At 42.6% G+C, this 19,792-nt stretch overlaps 1 protein-coding gene across 2 annotated transcripts in view; it reads left to right on the top strand.

The window, feature by feature from the left end:
* The window catches only part of Snap47 (synaptosome associated protein 47), a 54,896-nt gene that overhangs the window by 11,858 nt on the left and 23,246 nt on the right, over positions 1-19,792 (top strand). Inside the window, exons 2-3 of one of the 2 annotated variants that reach the window (XM_048356487.1) lie at positions 17,048-17,589; positions 18,672-19,162. In XM_048356487.1, coding sequence (XP_048212444.1) covers positions 17,090-17,589; positions 18,672-19,162 — 991 coding nt within the window. In that variant the 5' untranslated portion in view covers positions 17,048-17,089. The remainder of the gene's footprint in view (positions 1-17,047; positions 17,590-18,671; positions 19,163-19,792) is intronic. The other variant, XM_048356488.1, reaches the window with a different exon arrangement.

Raw genomic sequence — 19,792 nt, 5'->3', positions numbered from 1 at the left:
TTAGAAGCAACAAGGTTGTCCACACAGAGGTAGTTTTTAAGCATGCTCTCTTACCTGGAACTTATTAAGGGCCAGTATTAGATCTTGACAAACTTGTAGGAATCACCTGTGCTTCTCTGTAGGCCTGCTGGAAACTGTTACAAAAAAAAACCTACAAAGAAGCAATTAAACATTTTGGTAGCCATAATTCTCCTTTTCTCACTTTGCAGTAATTATTTAGGACAATTTTACTTTCAAATTTCTTATCTAGAAATGTATTCTTGATTTCCAAAACCTTTTTAACACTAACCCAACACTTTAGCTTTTATCTGCATTGGAAAAACTGAAGCTCACAGGCATTCTGAAACCAGGTGCCGCCCTTTGCCTATGGACTGCTTGTTTCAAAAGAGCCTCTTTTTTTTTTTTTTTTTGTTCAGTCCCAGTTACTGCATGGGATGAAGACCTTTGAACTCAAATGACAATTTTTCTTTAATGCAAGAATTACAATTAGAAATACTTATCCATTCAGCTTTCCAATATATTAGTGAGAAACATTGGTCCATTTTGCCATTTCTTCCTACATACATAGAGTTAATAAGAGTTTACTTCTATCCCCATCAGTTTATATACTTTTTTTTCTTTCATATAAAATATTTATTCCAAGTAAAAGTTCACATAATGGACTACATGTAAGAAGACAACTATTGGCAAGATAAGTACACTCTTGTTTTATTATCAAAATGTGAAAACCCCAAATGGTTTTACATCATGCCCTTTAACTAAAACCTATGTCGTTCCATTCTAGTAATAAGCCCAGAGTCCCCTCTGTGACCCACATACTCTCATACAGAGCTGGACCGGTATCATACACATTCCTAACACAGTGATTCCTTAAAATTATGTTGTCTTATTTGTTACTCTCATGAAAATTATTCAGTTTTTTTTTATTTTTTCATAAGTAAAAACAAAAATCATAATGCTACTAAGCACCAGTGCTAGTGGTTTATACCTGAAATCCTAGTTACCCAGGAGGCTAAAATCTGTAGGATTGAGGTTTGATGCCAGCTCAGGTAGAAAAGTCCTCAAGACTCCATCTCCAAAGTAACCCTCAAAGCCAGGCATTGGAGGATCATCCCTGTAATCTCAGATACCCAGGAGGCTGAGATCTGAAGATTGCTGTTCAAAGTCTGGGCAGGAAAGTTCATGAAAATTTTATTTCCAATCACCCACCAAAATGCTGGAAATTTAAGTGGTAAAGCTCCATCCTTGAGCAAAAAATGCTATGGGATAGTGCTCAGGCCCTGAGTTCAAGCCCTAGTACACACGTATACACACACACACACACACACACACACACACACACACACACACAACAAAAACCAGGCTGGAAGCATGGCTCAAATGGTAGAGCATCATCTGAGCAAGTGCAAGGCCCTGAGTTCAAATTCTAGTTTGATGTAGTAATCCCATTTGACATATGTGTAATTTTAAGAGCTAAGTGTAAAAGCACCCGAAAAAAAAAACTCAGCCCCTGTAAATTACTTTTACAAAGGCTAGAGTATCTAAGTCCTGCTGACAGTCAGCAAGAGGGAGAGGCAATGTGAGTTACGAATGTCTATAGGAATCTTTTGTCATTTGATCAGCAGAAGGACCCAGCTCAAAAAGGTTTGCAAGTTGCCCCTCCTGGGAAAGGCCTGTGTTGACACACACCTCTTTGTCCAGCACCTTCTCAGAGGTACAAATGAGTGCACTAAAAAGAACCACGAGGAGAAGGAAAAGTAAAAGCTGAGTTCTTGCCCACCGAACTGAGGAAGTGTGGTAGGGAGTGAGGCCACAGACAAAGGCCCAGATGCGATTGCCCCCACGGGCTGGCCTAGCAGAGGCAGGCCCCACCATTTAGAAAAGGAATACTGACTGTCCTCTACACAGCCCCTGTGTGGGAGAGCTGGCCCTTTCCACCCAGGCCACCCCTCCCTGCTGACGAGCTCATCTGCCTGCTTTGCCCTCTGCCCCTGAGCTGTTTTCCTGGAGATTGTCCACCTCCTGGCACTGATGATCCAAAGGCTGGATTTCCTTCCCTTGCTCATCCTTGTCCGAATCCAACTCAGATTCAGACTCATCGTTGTAGAAGTGGATGGTGGCTTGTACGGGGAAGCTGGCCAGCACTCTTTCTCCAGAGCTTTGCAGGTATTCTTGATGCTTTGAAATGGGTAAGTAAAGTCTTACAGGATGCTGAAATCCAAAGGCTCCCTTCGATCCCAGAGTTTGTTGCTCGCTCCCAGGTTCATGCGGACTCCTGGTTCTGGCCAGCTCAGCCTCTGTGGGTGTCCGCATCCAGAGTCTCCAAGGAGCGGGGCTGGCTGGTGCAGCGGTGAGGGGGGCCCCCCCAGGGTCGTCCCTGGGGCAGTGGCAGCGGTGTCCCTGTGCCTCTGGGGCTCCAGCGGCAGCCTCGGGTCCTGGAGCCCGTGCGCACCAGCGGTGCCCGCAGCAGCACGGCGCGCTAGCCCGCCACGCTCCAGTTTATATACTTTTAAATTCAAATTTCTGACACTTATCTCTGATTTTTTTTAACATTTTTTTTAACTACAGTTCCTCTTCAAAACAATGCACTAATCCTTTAAAGCATTTGGTAATGCCCAAACTTGATGACTATTTGAATTTAAACTTAAACTTAGTTTTGCATCATACTGCAGTCTTGAACATGTTCACACTCTGGTTCTGAGCTATCTCCTTAACCTCCCTCTAGTGAGCTAGGATCAAGTCTAGAGGGCTAGATGGAGGTTCCCATGATAGAACGTTACCCATAGCTCTGATCAGATGCTCAGTCCAAAAGGCTACAGAAAACAAAACAACTATAACAATATAAAAGGAGGAAAATACAGGTAAGAACAAGAACAAGAAAAAGAAAAACTGGAGATTTCCCAAATTGGCCCATACAACCTCCTGCACTGGTGCAGAAGGAGTGGACTCAAGTTGAAAGCGGGGCCCCAGAGGTCCCCCTTTAAGGGTGGGGATTATGGGGCATCCCCCAGTCTCCCCAGGATTGCTGAGTAAGCGCATCTGCTTCGATAACCCCTTCAAGAAATAAGCAAAAGCAAAGCAGACAAACAGATGCATTACAAGACAAATGAACAGCGCTGTTTTCTTACCTTCGGAGTCTGGGGTCTCGGGGGGTCTCTGGGGTTATCCCGGACGAGCCCCCATATGTTGTGCCAAGTCACAAGACCACCACCAAGAAGACCACCGAGACTCAGGCATTTCGAAATGTAATAGCAAGGCAAAACTTTATTTAAGCAGGGCCGCGGCCCGCGGGCCTTGGGCCTTGTCCTACCCACCGACACAGTGGAGGTTAGGAGGCAGCCCCCAGCTGCGATTACACAGAGCCTATAAAGGCCAAAGACAAAGTTACAGCAATCAGGTGTTTAAGCAAGCAAGATTACGGGTACAAATCTGATTGGCTCAGGGCTCGAGGCATTCTAGGGGCAGTTAGAGTTCTCGACCGGCTGGGCCCTAATAAGCTTGTCCTGGGTTTGTTCACAGGGCCTGCTTATCTCAGGTTCACATGGTAAAGTGGGGCCTGACTTCAAAGTCTGGCTCTTCATTTCCCTCCTTCACCCTATACCTTTCACTTGGTTTCCACATTGGGACCTGCCCTTGTTATTGTGGTAAAGAGAAAGTTCTTGCCAGGTGCCAGTGGCTCATGCCTGTAATCCTAGCTACTCAGGAGGCTGAGATCTGAGGATTGTGGTCCTAAGCCAGCCAGGGCAGGAAAGTCCAGAGACTCTTATCTCTAATTAACCACCAGAAAACTGGAAGTGCTGCTGTGGCTCAAGTGGTAAAGCCCTAGCCTTGAGCTGAAGAGCTCAGGGCCAGTGCATAGACCCAGAGTTCAAGCCCCATGACTGACCAAAAAAGAGAAAGTCCTGGGGCTGGGGATATGGCCTAGTGGCAAGAGTGCTTGCCTCGTATACATGAGGCCCTGGGTTCAATTCCCCAGCACCATATATATAGAAAATGGCCAGAAGTGGCGCTGTGGCTCAAGTGGCAGAGTGCTAGCCTTGAGCAAAAAGAAGCCAGGGACAGTGCTCAGGTCCTGAGTCCAAGCCCAGGACTGGCCAAAAAAAAAAAAAAAAATGAGAGAAAGTCCTTGACATATTTGTGAAACACTTAAACTTGTGAAGCCGAATTTACTTAACAATTGGTATTGTCATTTTGATAGGAATTTTCTTTGTTCTCTTAACTTCACATTGCTCCCCTCTCAGACCAATCCTTTTTATGTATCCAAAGACCCTATATGAAGGACTTGTCTCTCCCCTCTTGGCCAATCTTTTTATGTATTTAAAGATGGGATCTGAAAGATTGACTCCTGCCTTCTCCCATGTCAAGCATAACACCAGGTCATTCCAACCTTGGTTTAGTTGTAGACCCCCTCACCCCAGACAGAGCATTCCACTCTGGGCCTGGCCCAGGACAACACCCTTGTACCCCAGGAGACCATAGCCCTTCACCCCGGGTAGAGCATTCCACTCTAGGCCTGGCCAAAGACACCGCCCTTCGCCCACAAGAGACCATAGCCTATTTTTTTATTTTCTGCTTCCTTGTTAAGATCCATATAAACCTGGGCTCCAAATCCAGTCCCTCACAACCTCCAAGCCTACCAGAAGGTCTGTACCCTCCGTGGCGATAAGCAGTCCTAGTCTGTTGATGATCAAATCCGGTCTATTCCTTTCCTCTTCTCCCCAATTTTTGTAACACATTTTGCTTTAACTTAACACCTCAATATTGTGTAAATTTAGCATCTTGCTAGTAAATTTTCTCTTTTTCCTCTGTCCTTCTTTATCATCCTCTTTGTTTCTGTAGCCACATGCTGTTTTGAGGTTATATGTTTGGCTGATGGTAAAAGCTAAGGCCACATGACAGGTTTGGATGTGGTGATATCCCCCCACTCATAGAGTCGTTACTGTAGTAGGCGCCACATATCCTAACAGGCAAGCCATTATGTTACTCTGGTCTTTTCAGCTTGTTTCATATAGTACTTGTGTTATGCCAAGTCGCGAGAAGACCCCCAACTAGACCACCGAGAGCCAGACGTTCCGAAATGCAAAAGCAAAGCAAGGCTTTATTCAAGCGGGCCGTGGCTTGGGCCTCGTCCTACACTCTCTCGCAGTGGAGGTTAGGAGGAAGCCTCGAGCTGCAATTGCACAGAGCTTATAAAGGCAAAAAACAAAGTTACAGCAATCAGGTGTTCAAGCAAGCAAGATTAGGACACGGGTACAAATCTGATTGGCTCAGGGCTCAAGGCATTCTGGGGGCAGTTAGAGTTAAGCATTCCTAGGCAGTTAGAGTTCTTGACTGGCTGGGCCCTAATAAGCTTGCCCTGGGTTTGCTCATAGTTTAAACATACAACAAAACGGGGGCCGCCTGAAAATGGGGTTTACTTTAAGTCTTCATTCCCCCCTTCACTTGAAGGCTTTTGTCAACAGGACTCTTAAGCCAGCAGCAGTGAACTGTCTATAGGATGGATCTACCCCAGCATCTCAAATACTGTGAACAAATATTGTGAACCATGAATATTGTGAGAAATCAAGGAATCTAGGACCTTGAATATATTATGGTCTTTGTCCTCCAAGATGTATCAAAACCATGTTCTTGCTAACAGTTGACTCTCTGGGGGTCCTTTTGCTCTCCCCAGGTAGAAATCATGAGTAAGAGAAAAGAAACTTCTGCTATTGGCTGTCTGCAGCCCTTGTGTGTTCAATGCTGGACTGGCAGACACAAATGCTCCAAGAGACAGGGGTTAGAAATTTATGCTTATATGCACTCAGTTGGAGGCTTATTGTTCTGGGCCTTGAGTGGCAGTTATTGTAATCCTTAGCTAGCAGCAGTAGCAGGCAGCACTTACTAGTATTACAATTCTAGAACAGACCTCAGGTGTGGGATCCTCAGCTCCTATAGCACTAGTGTTATAGTTATTGGGCCCAAGATATAGGATGTTGGATCCTTGGCTCTTTCTGTGTGTTTGCCGGTCTTGGGGCTTAAGCTTAAGGTTTGGGAGCTGATCCTGAGCTGGTAAAGATCTTTTCCCAATTGGTTGGCTATCTTTCTAGTTTGATAATGGTGTCCTTAGTGTTATGCCCAAGTCGCGAAATGACCACCAAGAAGACCACCAAGAGCCAGACGTTCCGAAATGCAAAAGCGGCTTGGGCCTCATCCTACCCACCGACACAGTGGAGGTTAGGAGGAAGCCCCAAGCTGAGGTTTCTCAGAGCTTATAAAGGCAAAAAAACAAAGTTACAGCAATCAGGTGTTCAAGCAAGATTAGGATACGGGTACAAATCTGATTGGCTCAGGGCTTGAGGCATTCTGGGGCGGTTAGAGTTCAGCATTCCCAGGCGGTTAGAGTTAAGTGGGGAGTTTCCTGTCTAGCTGGGCCCTAATAAGTTTGTTCTGCTAGCCAGGATAATTGGTGGCCTGGGTTTGCTCACAGGGCCTGCTTATCTCAGGTTCGCATGGTAAAGTGGGGCCTGACTTCAAAATGGCTTTAGTCTGGCTCTTCACTTAGCTGTGCAGTCTCTTTCCTGTCTGTTATACCCCTGGGACTCTATTCAAGAAGTTCCTCCCTAATGTTTCTCCTACTCTCTCTTGCAGTAGTTTCAGGTCTGACTTGGAGGTCTTCGATCCACTTTGAATGTTAATGCATGGTGACAAGCAGGGATCCACTTTTAGTTTCTGCATATGGCTACCCAGTTTTCCCAGCACCATTTATTGAAGAGGCTGTTTTTTCCACTGCATGTCTTTGGCTCCTTTGTCAAATATCAGAAAAGTACAAGTCTGGTTTTATTTCTGGGTCTTCTGCTGTTCCATTGGTCTTTTGGTCTATTTTTGTGCCAATATCAAGATGTTTTTGTTATTATGGCTCTGTAGTAGAGTTTGAAATCTGGTATTGTGGTATTATCCCCATTGGTTTGTTATTTTTTTTGCCTATAATTGCTTTGACTATTATTTGTTATGCTCAAACACCGGACCCCCACACCAATGCAAAAGCAAAAGGAGTCTTTATTGCAAGATCGAGCTTGGTCGTCTGCGAACGCGGCATCTGGTGACGCTAAGAGGCCCGGAGGCTAAGGCTTCCAGCTGTTTTATACATTCTTTGGGGAAGGCAGGGACTTAGCATACATCATAGCATCTTTTAACAAATCAGTACACACCGTGGGAAAATTATAAAATAATTCTAAAGCATGTTTGGCACATTTGGTGGTGGGAAGGAATCTGGAAAGGGTCATTGGTCAGATCAAGGGACCGACGCATTTAAAATTGATTGGTTAAGCCATAAGGGTGTAGCAAGGGGGATAGTGCACAGCTGCAGGGTTTTAGATACTGGAAACCACACCTGGGTGGGGGAGTATTGGTAACTCTAAAACTTGTTTTTCTTTTCTGCCAGTCACTCTTATGGGTATTTATGGTTTTTCTGAGAACTATCTGCCCCAGGGCATTTTATGGTCTTTATTGGAAAGCGAGGGGTGGAGGGTAGGGCCTACAGTAAGGTCAGGTACAGAATGGGGTCTTAGTACAATATGGAGTTTCCTAGGTCCTTAGCCGTAAAGCGGTTTACAGAAGCAAAATTAGCAGTTAGTAACTACAAAATGGTGGTTACAGTTTTTAGTTTCTCATTATTCTAGGTCTTTCATTATTCCGTATAAATTTTTGGTTTATTTTCTCTATCTCAGTAAAGAACATCATTGGGATTTTGATGGGGATTGCACTGAATTTGTATATCATTTATATATCATTTAGCAGTATGGACGTTTTCACAATATTGATTGTACCTGTCCATGAGCATGGAAGGTCTTTCTATTTCCTGGTGTCCTCTTTGATTCCTTTCTTCAGATTTTTATAGTTTTCACTATAAATATCTTTTATGTTTTTGTTTAGGTTAATTACTAGGGTTTTGTTTGTTTTATTGAGACTATAGCAAATGGGGTTGGTTTCATTATTTCCCTTTCTGCTTGTACATTGTTGGCATACAGAAAAGCTACTGATTTTGTGGGTTTTGTATCTTGCCAAAGTGGTTGGTCAGCTCTAGGCATTTGAAGGTAGAGTTTTTTTGGGTCCCCCCCGCCCCCCCCCCTTTTTTTTTTTTTTACAGTCCTGGGGCTTGGACTCAGGGACTGAGCACTGTCCCTGGCTTCTTTTTTGCTCAAGGCTAGCACTCTGCCACTTGAGCCACAGCACCACTTCTGGCTGCTTATATATATGTGGTGCTGAGAATTGAACCTAGGGCTTCATGTATACAAGGCAAGCACTCTTGCCACTAGGCCACATTCCCAGTCCGTTTTTTGGGGGGTCCTTTAGATATAAGATTATGTCATCTGGGAATAGGGATAGTTTGATTTCTTCTTTCCCTATGTGGACCACTTTTATGTCCTTTTCTTGCAATAAGGCAAGAAGCTCTGGCTAAGAATTCCAGAACTATATTGAAGAGGAGTGGAGAGAGTGGGTTTCCTTGCCTTGTTCCTGCTTTTAGGGGAAATGGTTTTAGTTTTTTCCCATTTAGTATGATGTTGGCTGTTGAGCTGTCATATGTAACCTTTATTGTTTTAAAGAATGTTCCCTCTCTAATTTCTCCTAGTTTTTTAACATGGATGTTGTAGTTTGTCGAAGGCTTTCTTTTGCATCTGTTGAGATGATGTGGTTATTGTCCTTGGCTCTGTTGACATGGTGAGTTACATTTATTGATTTGCCTATGTTAAACCAGCCTTGTGTCTGTGAGATGAAGCCTTCCTGGCTATAATGTATGATTTTTAAAATTGGTTTCTGGATTCTATTGGCTGATAGCTAATTGAGGAGCTGTGCATCTGTTTCCATTAGAGAAATGGGTCTGTAGTTCTCTTTTTTTGTTGAATCCTTACCTGGTTTTGGGATGAGTGTGATATTGGCTTCATAGAATGAGTTTGCAATTGCTCCATTTCACAGAAAAGCTTGAGGAGTATTGGTATTAGTTCATCTTTAAAAGCCTTATAGAAGGCTGGTAGAGTGCTTGCCTCGTATACTTGAAGCCCTGGGTTCAATTCCTCAGCACCACATATATAGAAAAAGCCAGAAATGACTCTGTAGTAGAGTGCTATCCTTGAGCAAAAAAGAAGCCAGGGACAGGGCTGAGGCCAAGTCCCAAGCCCCAGGACTGGCAGGAAAAAAAAATCCATATAGAATTCCACAGTGAATCCATCTGAGCCTGGACCTTTCCTTGTTGGAAGACTTCTGATTACTTTTTCTATCTTGTTCCATGTTATTGGCTTATTTAGCTGTTTTATGTCTTCTTGGTTCAGTTTAGGCAGTCTGTACATTTCTAAAAATTCATCCATTTCTGCTAGGTTTTCCTTCTTTTGTGAGTATAGGTTTTGAAAGTAGTCTTTTATAATCATTTGAATTTCTTGGATTTTTTTGTAATGTTTGCTGAGGCACCTCTGAACTTATTGATTTGAATCGCCTCTCTTCTTTTTTTCACTTACTTTGCAAGACCTCTGTCAATTTTATTTTTTTGAAAGACCAGCTTTTGGTTTCATTGATTGTATATATAGTTTGTTTTGTTTTGTTTTGTTTTTAGTTTCTATTTCATTGATTTCTGCCCTAATTTTTGCTGTCTCTGTGTAGTAGTTTTAGGCTTGATTTTTTTTCTTGTTTTTTAGTGGTTTTAATAGCATCATAAGGGGCTGGGAATATGGCCTAGTGGCAAGAGTGCTCACCTCGTGTACATGAAGCCCTGGGTTCGATTCCCCAGCACCACATGTATAGAAAATGGCCAGAAGTGGTGCTGTGGCTCAAGTGGCAGCGTGCTAGCCAGGACTGGCCAAAAAACAAAAACAAAAAACAAAAAAAAAAACAGCATCATAAGGTTATTTGAGTTGTTTCTGTTTTATGTGTGCACCTAGAGCTACAAACTTTCCCCTCAGCACTGTTTTTGCTGTATCCCAGAGGTTCTGTGCATTTTCATTTTCATTGAATTGTAAGTTCCTTTTTTTTTTTTTGTCAGTAGTAGGGCTTGAACTCTGGGCCTGGACACTGTCCCTGAGCTCTTCAGCTCAACCACTTGAGCCACAGTGCCACTTCTGGTTTTCTGGTGGTTAGTTGGAGATAAGAATCTCACAGACTTTCCTGCCTGGACTGGCTTTGAACTTTGATCCTCAGATCTCAGCCTCCTAAGTAGCTAGGATTACAGGTGTGAGCCACGAGCACCCGGCCTCTAATTTCTTCTGCGATCCAGGTTTTATTCAGTAATCTGTTATTAAGCCTCCATTGTGTGTTTGAGTGCTTCTGCAGTATGTTTTGTTGTTGAAAACTAGTTTAATTCCACTGTGGTCAGGTAGGATGCAAGGAATTATGCCAATTCTTTTATATTTGCTTAAATTCTTTGCATGTACTATGATATGATCTATTTTGGAGAACATTCCATGGGTTGCTGAGGAGAATGTGAATTGGGTCATCATTGGATAGGATATTTTGTAAATGTCTGTTTGTGTTATGTCATTTAGTTCAGAAGCTTCTTTGCTTATCTTTAGTTTGGTTGACCTATCCTTTGGAGGGTATTAAAATTTCCCACCATTGTTGTGTTTGGGCTTCTCTGTTCTGTAAGTTCAAAAGTGATTGTTTAATGTGCTTAGGTGATCCATTATTTAGCGCGTAGATATTGACCACTGTGATTTCTTCTTCATGAATCATTTCCTTTATTACTATGTAATCACCTTCCTTTTCTCTTTGTTCTGATTTTAATTAAAAGTCTATTTTATCAGATGTTAATATTGTTACTTCTGCCTTCTTGCAGTTTGTTTTTATCTTTGACTGTGAGATGGGTCTCTTGGAGACAACAAATGGACCGATCTTATTTCTTTCTTTTTTTTTTTTTGCCAGTCCTGGGGCTCCACAGCGCCACTTCTGGCCATTTTCTGTATATGTGGTGCTGGGGAATTGAACCCAGGCTTCATGTATATGAGGTAAGTACTCTTTGCCACTAGGCCATATTCCCAGCCCCCGGATCTTATTTCTTATCCATTCTGCTGTTCCTTTCTTTTTGATTGGGGAGTTGAGTCCATTAATGTTTAGGGTTATTGTAGAAAGATATTTCGTGTTTCCTGTCACTTTCTCTTTTTTTTTGTAATTTATTAATTAAACACAAATTTTTTGACAAGGTGTTGTGCAAAAAGGGTACAGTTACCTAGTAGTGCAGTGTGTACATTTCTTGTGATATCTTACGTCCTGTTTTTCTTTCCCTTCCCTAGGTCAGGTAGACATATATACAATACACAATGTACCAACAACATATACAGTAGCCACGTGGCCTACGCCCAAGAAAATTTGCCTAGGACTTTAAATGTAATGTTGACATTAGACAATATGTCGACAGTAGTCTTATATGAACGTACATACATAGCTTTTGAGCTATTGTATTCCACTGAGAGGTCAAATTTCTTTTTATTTGTTAATTGAACACAATTTTTTTTGACAAGGTGTTGTGCAAAAAGGGTACAGTTACATAGTAGGGCAGTGTGTACATTTCTTGTGATATCTTACGCCCTGTTTTTCTATCCCTTCTCTAGGTCAGGTAGACATATATACAATATACAATGTATCAAGAACATATACAGTAGCCACGCCCAAGAAAGTTCGCCTAGGGCTTTAAATGTAATGTCGATATTAGACAATATGTCAACAGTAGTCTTATATGAACGTACATACATAGCTTTTGAGCTATTGTATTCCCCTGAGAGGTCAATTTTTGATCTTTATATGTTGAGTAATTGTTTGGTTTTAGTTACATACTGTTAGGTCGCTGCCCCAATCCTGTGGGGAATACTATTTGACAAGCAGTTTTTGGTTTCACAAACTTGGTCTCTACTGTCTCTCCAGTCATATATCAGGGAGATCATGCCCCTTTGTTTTCTGTGTTCTAGGCTTGTCTCGCTCAACATTATTTGTTCAAGTTCTGACCATTTCCCTGCGAATAACAATATTTCTATGTTTACAAGGTTTTTCACCTGTGTGAATTCTATTATCCATGCCAAGGTCTGTCCACATTTGTTATATTCATAAGGTTTCTCTCCTGTGTGTTCTCTGATGAACATGAAAGTCTGTCCCACTTCTAGGTGAAAGAATTTCCTCATTTGTTACATGCGAACTTGCCGCTTGTGGTCCATTGTTCCTCCTCCAGGCTGAAATGATCCCAGGGTATCGCAGACACCAGAAATCTAGGCCATAGGGGTAATGATAATATTATCCCATGAGCTCTGCGTGCACCTTGGACACGCCATAGATGGTCCTGGGCCTCCAAACACAGAGGTCTGGGGTTGGGTTCCGGGGAGACCCCTCCCAGACGACCAGCTGGGCTCCCCAAATGACCTGCTGGTGCAGCAGAGCCGGATGCGGAGCCAGGGTGCGGGAGCTGGGGTGGGGGAGCCGGGACGCGGGAGCCGGGTCGCGGGAGCTGGGCCATGGGGTTTGTTTTCATGAGTTCCAGTCATACATTTCAACTTGAGGTGTTTTTCTAATGGCTACAGCTCTATTACTTTTGGCTTGCTGGTGGTTAATTAGAGATAGGAGTCTCAGGGACTTTCCTGCCCAGGCTGGTTTGCACCAGGATGCTCAGATTTCAAGCTTTTTGTGTAATACTCTCGGTTTCCCATGGGACACTTATCTCCTGGATTGAGTAGATAGGCCATTACAAGGCAGAGGATCTGAACTGGGAGAGAGAGAGAGAGAGAGAGAGAGAGAGAGTCACTTTCTTGATTTCCTGTATTTTGCTTCTTTTCTTTTCCTGTGCTTATTAAATTGATTGTCTAGTGATTTTCTTTTTCTTTCTTTTTTTTTTTTTTTTTTTTTTTTTTTTTTTTGCCAGTCCAGGGGCTTGAATTCAGGGCCTGGGCATATATCCCTGACCTTCTTTTGCTCAAAGCTAGCACTGTACCACTTGAGACATAGCACCACTTATGCCTTTTTCTGTTTATATGGTACTGAGGAATTGAACCCAGGGCTTCATGCACTCTACCACTGAGCCACATTCCCAGCCCTTCGTGTGGCTTTCTGTATTGTTTTTTTGTTCTGTTCTCTTGGTATTTTAACTCTGTTATAGAGAGATTCTTTTGTGGTCTATTTGAGATCAATGTCTTGATGTCCATAAGCTTTTCATAGATTTGAGACATTTTCTGCTGTCATTTTATGGAACAAATTGTCTTTGTCTTACCAAACACTTATCAATTTGGTTTCATGATCTTGTACTTGAAGTCTTGAATATTGAGATCATAATTTCTGTTTTTCTTTTTTTTTAATTTTTTTTTATTTTACTTTTAAAATTTTTATTGTCAAGCTGATGTACAGCGAGGTTAGTTTCATACCTTAAGCATTGGATACATTTCTTGTACTGTTTGTTTCCTCCCCCCTCCCCCATTTCTGTTTTTCTTTTCTTTTTTTTTTTTTTTGCCAGTCCTGGGCCTTGGACTCAGGGCCTGAGCACTGTCCCTGCTTTTGCTCAAGGCTAGCACACTGCCACTTGAGCCACAGCGCCACTTCTGGCCGTTTTCCATATATGTGGTACTGGAGAATTGAACCCAGGGCTTCATGTATACAAGTCAGGCCCTCTTGCCATATTCCCAGCCCTCTGTTTTTCTTGATTACTATATAAATGTAATAATTTGTTGAACTTGTCTTTTAAGCCAATATGCTTTTCTCTGGTAGATTGTCTTTTAGTGATGCTTTCCCCTTAAGTTTTATTCAATTTTATCATTTGAGTTTTGAGATTTTAATTTCCAAGATTCTGTTCTTTTCCATATCTTATCTCTGCCAAACTTCTCATCAACATCTTACCTTCTTTGTTTCACTCAGCTGTTTATCCCCTTTGAAGTCACTAATTATTTTTTAAATCCATTTTGAGGTGGGGTTTTTTTTGTCCAACATTTCATCTGTTTTGATATCTTTGTGATTACATTGCTAAAGAGTTTCAGATTTTTGGAAGTCAACTTGTTTAAAAAATCTGTACATCTTTTGTTTCTTTGTTGCATTTGCACATGTAGGGATAGATAACTGTTCCATTTAAATGTGAGGGTATTTTCCTGAAAGCTCAGTACCCATCTGTTAGTTTCTATCACTGGGACAAATATGGTTTCCAAGGTTTCATTCCATGGTCAACTGCCACCATATTTCTGGAGCAGTGGTGAGCCAGTACCTGATGGGAGGACATGGCAAAGAAAAGCTGTTCTCCTCATAGCAGCCAGAAATCAGAGAGCATCTGGATATTAATCATGTGTTGTTGAATAGTTTATAAATATATTCTCCCATTCTGTAAGTTGTCACTGCTGTTGATCAGAAATTCTGCTATGTCCTGAGAAGGTTTACTCATGTTGTTGAAACTTGTTTGCTTGATGGTAAGCATTAGGGAAGTGACTGGATCCCTGAGGGCTCTGACCTAATCACTGAATTTGTCTCCATTATGATGCATCATAATGTATCACTATGCATAACAAAGGTTGGAGGAGGTAGGTCATAGGGAGGAGGTCTTTCAAATCTTGTCCCTGTTCTCTTCCTGCCCCTCACAGTTGGCTTCTTGGCCAGCATGAGATCAGCAGCTCTGCCTCACTACTTCCTCTCAGCCATGATGTAGTCAAGCCACTTTAGACTGAAACCGTGAGCCAAAATACTCCAGGTATTTGTTATAGTGAAGAAAATGTCTTTATTAATGCGTATCTGAACATTTTTCTTGTCTTGAAGTATTTTCTTTGTTTTCTTACAATAATTTCTTAACTTCATGCCTTAATTTTAGGTCCTTGAAATTTTGGCTCTGTTGTTGATTTTAAAGAGGCTGCCTGTTTTCTACTTCATGTCTTCTCTAGCTTTGTTGAGAATTAGTTTGTATATGCAAGCCTTTTTAGGTTCCATTGGTCTGTGTTGGTTTTTATGCCAATAATATGCTGCTTTGATTACTATGTGCTATGCTTTGAAGTCAGTTACAGCAATTCTTCCATCTGTTTGTTTTGTTGTGGACCACTTTGGTGATTCTATTTAGTCTTTTGTGATTTAATAGGAGTTTTAGGTTCTTCTATTTCTGTGAAGAGTATGTCATTTTGATGGGGTTTGTACTGATCTACAGATCATTTCCGATACTATAATTATTTTACCAATATTCTTCTAGCCTATGAATACAGCATATTGTCTTATTTATTTGGCCCCATATAATATGTTTAATTAGTGTCTCATTGTCATTATAAAAATATTTTCTTAGCATTTTGTCACTTATGAATAATGTCTTTTCTAGCAATTTCTTTGTTGGTATATAAAGATGCTATTTATTTATATGCTTTGTATCCCCAAAACTTTTCTGACTTTTATTATTTCTAACAATTGTGTGAGGAGGAGAGAAACACACACACACACACACACACACACACACACATACACACAGAGCACCCACACGTGTGTGGGCAGCCCAGCCCTACTGGGCCCAGCCACCCAGGGGCTCCCCCATCTGGTGACTGCAATCTGGATATGCCTTATTTTTATATAGGTTCCATTTTCTGTGTACACAGTCCTATATACCCAGGTTCCATTTCTGTGATTATCTTGAAAACTCTGCTTCTTCAAAGGGTGGCTCAATGATATACTTAGTGGGCTTCCCATTCGCCACATACCTCATGAGTCAGCTCCTCTACCAGCATTACCTTCCCCACTCCTTTTTTTTTGCTGGTTCTGGGGCTTGAATCAGGGCTTTGGCTCTGTCCCTGAGCCTCTTTGTGCTCAAGACTAGCCCTCTATCACTTGAGCAACAATACCACCTTTTTTGAGTTTATTGGAGATAAGAGTCTCACAGGGACTTTTCTGCCTGGGCTGTCTTTGAACCACAAACCACAATCCTCAGATCTTAGCCTCTTGTGTAGCTAGGATTGCCAGCATGAGCCACTGTCTCCTATCTCAGCATTTCCTCTTATGTACTTGCTGCTCAGCATACTGTTTGTATGTCAGGGGCTTGTAGACCTGTTAGCTGAATGAGGAGCATCCCTATATCCCGAAGCTGTTTTGTGAAATGCTTGTACTTCTCAATATTTGATGGACCCTATTAGAAACTTGTTCTCCCAGTGTTAAAAATGAATTAACAAGCCAAGCACTGGTGGCTCACACCTGTAATCTTAGCTACTCAGGAAGCTGTGGTCTGAGGATCATGGTTCAAAGCCAGCCCAGGCAGGGAAGTCCGTGAGACTCTTATCTCCAATTAACCACCAGAAAATCAGAAATGGCACTATGTTCAAATGGTAGAGCAGTAGTCTTGAGCTGAAGAGTTCAGGGATAGGGCCTAGGCCCAGATCTCATGCTCCACGACCACCACCAACAACAAAAAGAACTAGGTGTCAGTGGCTCATACCTGTAATTCCAACTACTTAGAAAGCTGAGATGTGAAGATCGCAGTTCCTAGCCAGCCCAAACAGGAAAAGTCCATGAAACTCCTAGCTACAATTAATCATCAGAAGCTGGGAGTAGAGCTGTGGTTCAAGTGGTAGAGCACCAGACTTTAGTGCAAAAAAAAAAATCTAAGGGACAGCATTCAGGCTCTGAGTTCACACACACACACACACACACACACACACACACACAGAGTGAATTCACTTTTACAAAGACAGAATATAACCTGTGTGAATGAATGGGAGTGGGGGCATCACAGCTATAAGGTTGTGTTTGTGGGGTCTGTGGCTAAGCTATCAGTCTTGCCAAAGGAAGCAGGCCTAGGATTTGGGGCATGGCATCCAGTGATTGCTCTTCTCAGGGAATGTCTAGGGAGCACAGCGGGGTGGAAGTTTCATATTGGGAGGGAGAATCGAAGCACAGGTCTAGGATTTGAGTGCAGGAATGGCTTGGTTCTGATCATAACTCTCTTCCCTATCCTTTACTTGCTGATTGAGGACTTCGGTTCTATCAAGAAGTTCACAGAGCAGCTTCAAGACTAACCTTCCTCCAAGTATTCTCCAAGTGTCTCTAGTCTAAAGGTGATAGATCTATTTTAGCTTTGTCCTACCAGCTAATTGTCTGTGTTCCACAGCAGTAAAACACTGTGGCCTCAGCGCAGCCCATTTAGGGACAGATGAGCAGCGATATCTGCATCCACTCCTGGCCTTGCTCCTACTACTTGGACCTTGAGAAGCGATGGGTCCCTGGGAAACTGTCCCTGACACCACGCTCACTGAAGTTCAGCACAGACAGAGCTGGAGAAGTCCTTGTTGGCTTACCCCTTTCCAGTATCACTGAGATCAGGAAGGAAGCTTCACACTTCATCTTCAGTGCCATCACCATCCTCGAGAAGGGCCACCTGAAGCACTGGTTCAGCTCCCTGCGGCCCAGTCGCAATGTTGTCTTCAATGTCATTGAGCACTTCTGGAGGGAGATGCTGTTGTCTCAGCCTGGTGCTGTGGCTGATGCAAACACCTCCCCTATGACCAAGGGGCAGGAACTGACGGCTCTGATGGCAGGCTCCCAGAGGCGCCTAGAAGACACAGCAAAAGTGCTTAACCACCAGGGTGAGCAGCTGGACAGTGTCATAAGGGGCCTAGAGAAGATGGAGTCAGACTTAGATGTGGCTGACAGGTGAGTGAACCCGGAGGCCTTCTATGCCTCATCTCCAGCTGGCAGGCCTGGGAAAGTGGAGTGTCTCTGCGATGCTGTTTAGCACATACCCAAGCAGGGCAGTGCATCTCCTGTGGATACCGTCTCAGAGCGGTATGTTTCCTTATTGTCAACACTGGATCCTGCTAGTTGCCCCGTCCTGTCAGTGTGCCTGCCTTCTGTTTGCTCATCAGGTTGCATCCTCAAATCACAGAAGCAAAATCTGTGTCCCCACATGTAATGATACGTTTTGATATGTTTGGGGTCTTTTTTGTTTGTTTGCTTTTTTGGTATGCATTTTCAGTTGTGTTTTGAGTTTACCAAGTTTGTTCCTCTGACTGGGAATTTTTCTCATATTATTTCTTTGGTAATTTCTTTACCTGATTTTAAAAAAATATGGTCTTTGTAGAACTTTTTGTTGGGTTTTTGTTTTTTGTCAAACTTTACTGGTTTCCTTGCATATTTTCTCTTCATTTTGCTTTGGGTCTTTGTTTTCCTTATATTCTATTTTTCTTGAATACTCTTTCTTCCTATTTGTTGTATTTTACTCTCTAAGAATTACTTTTTGTTGAGCAAATGTTTTGAGTTATGTTGGTTAACCAGGTGCCTCTAGGCAGATATTTTCACTCTTGAGCCTTAGGTTTCCCTCATCAAATAGGGAGGTAACAGCCAGCCTTTTCTGCTTCATTAGTCATTGCTGAAAAAGTTTGACTATAAAATCTAAATATGATTAACAAAGGTCTTCTGAAAAAAATAATTAGTCTATTTATTTGTTTGTTTGTTTATTTATTGTCAGTCATGGGGCTTGAACTTGCCCTGTGCTCTATCCCTGCACTCTTCAGCTCAAGGCAAGCTCTCTACCACTTGAGCCACCATGCCACTTCTGGTTTTCTGGTGGTTAATTGGAGGTAAGAGTCTCACAGACTTTCCTGCCTGGCTGGCTTTGAACCATGATCCTCAGATCTCAGTCTCCTGAGTAGGTAGGCACCCAGTTGAAAAAACTGTTAGTCTTTAAAACCAATTGGTTCAATTGTCTTTAAAGCCAGTTTTCTTTGCTCTTTTAGATTATTGACGGAACTGGAGTCTCCTTCCTGGTGGCCCTTCAGCTCCAAGCTTTGGAAGATACCAGCAGGAGCAAAGCCAAAGGAAGACACCTCCATAGGTGGTTGTGAGCCTTTTGGAAAGGAAGGAGTTGTGATCAGAATCCCTGCTGTTATTTCCCAAAGAACAGAAACTCACACTAAACCAGGAAAGCTTACCATCTTGGTTTCTGGTTTGGAAATCCATGACTCCAGTTCTCTGCTCCTGCACAGGTTTGAGAGGGACGATGTAGATGACATTAAGGTTCACTCGCCTTATGAAGTCAGCATACGCCAGCGGTTTATTGGGAAGCCAGACGTGACTTATCGAGTGATATCTGCCAAGATGCCAGAGGTCATTCCCATTTTAGAAGTGCAGTTCAGTAAGAAGATTGAGCTGTTGGAAGATGCCTTAGTGCTGAGAAGCACAGGAACCTCTTCCCCTGCAGAAAAGAGTTTCTCTGTCTGGCATGCAGGTGAGCAGCCAGTAGGGCAATGTATATACCAGCTTCTCAAATTAGAGCCACTTTGAGTGTACCTATGGTGCATGGTCAACATGGGTACAACTCACAGCAGTTGTTCCCACACAGCCTGTGTGCTTACACATGAAAACGATTGCAAACTGCTCTCCTCCATCTTGACATTCATGAATTCCAGACTCCCGAGTTGATAAATATGTGGATTTCAAAATAGGTCAGTGCTACAGTCTAGATGTTCAGTGCCCTCCAAAGGTCCATGTATTGAAGACTTGGTTCCTACAGCGACACTACTGGGAGATGAGAAAACCTTGAGCAGGTGGGGCCTAGTGGGAGGTCATTGGAAGCATGCTTATGAAGATGATTGTGGGGCCCCAGTTCCTTCCTATCTCTTCTTTCCTGGCTAGTGATAAGGTAAACTGTTTCATTAGACATGGTGGCAGATGTTCATAATCTGAGAGTTTAGGAAGTGGAAGCAGGAGGATTTCACATTTGAGGTCAACCTGGACTACATAGTCAGACTGTATCTCAAAAAAAAAAAAAAAAAAAAAAAAGCTGATCACTTTAGCTCCTTCATGCTCTCCTATCATGATAGGAGTTGACTCATTTAGTTAGCTTACTGTTCTGGAG

The sequence above is a fragment of the Perognathus longimembris genome, chromosome 11 (assembly GCF_023159225.1).
Source record: "Perognathus longimembris pacificus isolate PPM17 chromosome 11, ASM2315922v1, whole genome shotgun sequence".
Classification (NCBI taxonomy): Eukaryota; Metazoa; Chordata; class Mammalia; order Rodentia; family Heteromyidae; genus Perognathus; species Perognathus longimembris.
Note: the sequence above shows the minus strand (reverse complement) of the source record. Positions and strands in the feature narration are given on the sequence as shown.